This window comes from Limulus polyphemus, unplaced genomic scaffold, assembly GCF_000517525.1.
Source record: "Limulus polyphemus unplaced genomic scaffold, Limulus_polyphemus-2.1.2 Scaffold3638, whole genome shotgun sequence".
Classification (NCBI taxonomy): Eukaryota; Metazoa; Arthropoda; class Merostomata; order Xiphosura; family Limulidae; genus Limulus; species Limulus polyphemus.
This window is the reverse complement of record NW_013669248.1, coordinates 12,072-16,022: the sequence shown is the minus strand read 5'-3', so window position 1 is coordinate 16,022 and position 3,951 is coordinate 12,072. Positions and strand designations below refer to the sequence as shown.

At 33.3% G+C, this 3,951-nt stretch overlaps 1 protein-coding gene across 1 annotated transcript in view; it reads left to right on the top strand.

Annotated features, from left to right (window-relative positions):
- LOC106469742 (lysine-specific demethylase 3A-like) overlaps positions 1-3,951 on the top strand; it is a 20,075-nt gene that overhangs the window by 8,368 nt on the left and 7,756 nt on the right. The window contains exons 6-8 of the mRNA XM_022398297.1: positions 440-595; positions 886-1,076; positions 1,952-2,599. Coding sequence (XP_022254005.1) covers positions 440-595; positions 886-1,076; positions 1,952-2,599 — 995 coding nt within the window. The remainder of the gene's footprint in view (positions 1-439; positions 596-885; positions 1,077-1,951; positions 2,600-3,951) is intronic.

Below are 3,951 nucleotides of genomic sequence, written 5' to 3'. Positions count from 1 at the left end.
GTAAAATGTTCAGTTAGTTTGGTAAAAATCTATCATTCATTTATTGTGATGAAGTATGATGTTGGTAATCTTGGTGTTCAGTTTGTTAATAGCATTTAATGAACTTTAGAAGTAACATACAATGCAAGGTGTATTGTGGACTGTGTCTGTATACATTTGATTAGCTTCACTGTGATATCTAGGTAATTTCTTAAAGGAACTTTAGAATATTGTCTCTTGGTATATTCAAGCTGTGATGAGTTTTAGAATATTAATTGTTTCTGATTGCTTATGTTTTGCCTCATGGAACTTTAAAAAGGAATATATATGCTTCATTGTAGAATGTAATTGAGTAATAAAGGTCGAAAAGGAGTTTAAGTAGAAATTAACCATCAATATAGATATTAAAGCAATTTATGATAATACAGTCAGTCATTTGTAGTACTGTGTGCTTTTCCAGATAAAACGATAACGTGGAAGAGGATGGTACAAAATGTCCGCGAGATGTGTGACATATGCGAAGCCACTTTATTCAACATTCACTGGGTTTGTCACAAGTGTGGCTTTGTTGTTTGTATAGATTGTTACAGAGCTAGAAAGGATGGATCGAAGAAAGGTATGATGATTACTTAGAAACAAACAAGTTACAGAACCCCTTCTTTTATTTCTCAGTTATAATGTGGACAGATTTGCACAATACTGAAGACTTTAATAAACGTTAGGTTTAAAGTAATATTGTAAGATTACTAATGTTTAGTGTTTTATTTGCTGTTAGTTCATTGATTTTATTACCATGGCATTAAAACATAACAAATAATGTGGATCATAAACATAGTGGTAAATTTTACAAACACTGAATGTCTAAGCAGTGCTACAGGTTTAAACTAAAAGTGTTGTGCTTTTCAGAGGACGATTTTCCCCACAAGGACAGAGATGAGTGTCAGTGGCTTCTGTGTAACAATCGGCAGCCTCATGACCAAGAGAAATTAATGCTGACACAAATCATACCTGGAACAGCTCTTTGGGATATGGGAAATATGTTGCAAGCTACAACCTTTTGTTCTTCAGGAAGAAAATCAAACAATGGAATATGTAAGGTAAGTTTCCTAATAATTGGTACTGACAAATGGCTGTTTTTACATTGATGTCATAAAGTAAATTAATTCAAATTACACAGCTAAGATATCAAAATAAGTTTTTGCATTATTATTGATTTTAATGGTTTATTCTTTTTTCTCAAACGCTTATTTAATAAATAGATAAATATAAGTGAAAAACTTGTCCATCATCATGTTGTATTATCATGATGTTAGAAAAACATGTAGGTTCAAGAGGTCTTGATAGAAATTAATAAAAACCCTATAACCAGAGTGCTTTCGAAAGGTGGACCTTTCTTCTTCAGCGCTTGGGTTATAGGGTTTGTATTCATTTCTATCATGTTGTACTAATCATACTAATATTTCACTAAAACTAACCCTTGTCCATCATCATGTTGTACTAATCATACTAAAATTATACTAAAACTAACCCATGTCCATCATCATGTTGTACTAATCCATACTAAAATTACACTAAAACTGACCCTTGTCCATCATCATGTTGTACTAATCATACTAATGTTACACTAAAACTACCCTTCCATCATCATGTTGTACTAATCTTGACCTGATCCCTTGGATGCGACAGTCCATGTATCGTAAGACATAACCAGTTCATGCACATACTTATATCTCTATATAAATGGAAGCTAACCCGTGAAACATTACTGTGACTGATATGGCTTAACATACAGATAACAACAAACTGTTTGGTCCTTTAAGGGCAGTTGTAGTTTTGCGAGACTGAACAAGTTTTCTTCTGTATTTTTATTATTGTAGCATTGAAGTGAAATTCATACTGATATGATTAAAAATAGTATCACATGTACCTAGAGTTTGGATCTACCTCACATATTATGTGTTGTCTTCTTTAGCAGCTCATCAGTGCTGTAAACATGCATATTTGTGACAAGGAAGTTGCTCCTGTCAGTCATAACTCCTCATCAGAATTAACACAGTTCGGCAGAAAGAATGGCCTGTCTGATCCTGTAAAAGGTGAAGAGTTGAGTGGTTACACATCAGACAGTGAGGGTTCTCCTCTGAGTTGGCTTGCTGATGTGGCACTAGGAAAGAGTTCAAGACCATCACCGAGAACTGGTACTGAAGCTGAGTGTGAAACTACAAATCTTGAAGAGGGAAAAGAGATTGTGAATGGCCGTGAAGAAAGAAGTGTAAATCGTTCAACGTTACGTGAACTGCTGATCCGACCAAATGAAAAGGGAGTTAGTGGAAGTAGTACTGAGGATAATCAAGAACACTTGAAGGAAAATATAGTAGAAAGTGTATCCCAGGTCACAGAACCGGAGGTTAAGAAAGAGCAACTGCAGTTCAGTTGTAGCTCTCTTGATGTTCCTAAACCACAAAGAAGTTCGTCCATTCAAAGTCGAAACCTTACAGAGAGTTCCCTGCTTCATCCAGATATTCCACATTCATGGCTGTGTAGCGGCAAACTCTTGCGTCTTCATGACTCACAACTTCATCAAAACATTCAAATTTTCCAGGAACAGTGGAAACGAGGGCAGGTGTGCATTTATTCCGTATTGAATTGATAAAAATATTTTTATGTATGGGCCTAAGAATATACTTGAGAAACTTCTACTAATATTTCTGTATGCATTATACATGAAGATGGTGGACAATGTATTCATAAACAAGGTTCTTAGAAAAATTGCTAACAAAATTATACACATAAAAAGTGTTTGTTGATATATATACCAGGATTCTTAGACCCCCAATTGAAAAGGAGACCTGGTGCCTGCCAGAGGTGTCCATAATGGGGCTCAGGAACAGCCCCTTGAAGAATCTAAGATTTGAGCATTTTTAGTAACAAAAACAAATAAGTATTTTTAAATAGTTGTGGTTAACTGCATAATTCTTTTGATTTCAATTAAAATTTGCTTCTCCCATACAAAATTCTAAAAGCCATAAAACAAAAGAAAGATTTTATCATTAATCAGTTTCTGATTGTAAATAGTTTCATTGTCACACTAATCATTAATTCATTATCAGTATTATAGGAATATATTTCACATATTCAAGTTTTACATCGCTAACTCCTATCAGTTTTACCCGAAGCACGAGTAACGTGGTTGATATTTAGCTACTAAGTCTAAATTAGTTGCCAAAACTCAGACGTGTCAGTAGCCTGTGTCCTTGGTAATCCTTAGAGAAGGCTAAAAATCTTTTTAAAATAGCATATTGAACTCCCTAATTCCACCTCAGGTTGTGGATAACTTCAAACGTTTTATGCAAATTGTTATCAAGCTTTGAAGATGAAACAAAATGTTGTAACACATATTTTATTCTTTGAGACATAAATAATAACGAGAAATTGATATATACAAGTTCTTCTATTAAAAAGAGTTTTTTATTTATAACTGAAAAAATGAGTTGTTATTTAATTGAAAATATTGAAACTATCAAAACTATTTTGTTATTGAAAATTGTTAATTAAACTGTTAGTGCTTTACTTCAAAGTGACTGTGAAGGTTAGTTTAATCATAAGTGACTGTGAAGGTTAGTTTAATCATAAGTGACAGTGAAGGTTGGTTTAATCATAAGTGACTGTGAAGGTTAGTTTAATCATAAGTGACTGTGAAGGTTAGTTTAATCATAAGTGACTGTGAAGGTTAGTTTAATCATAAGTGACTGAAGGTTAGTTTAATCACAAGTGACTGTTAAGGTTAATTTAATCATAAGTGACTGTGAAGGTTAGTTTAATCATAAGTGACTGTTAAGGTTAGTTTAATCATAAGTGACTGTTAAGGTTAGTTTAATCATAAGTGACTGTGTAGGTTAGTTTAATCATAAGTGACTGTTAAGGGTTAGTTTAATCTATAATGTGACTGTAGAAGGTTAGTTAATCATAGTGACT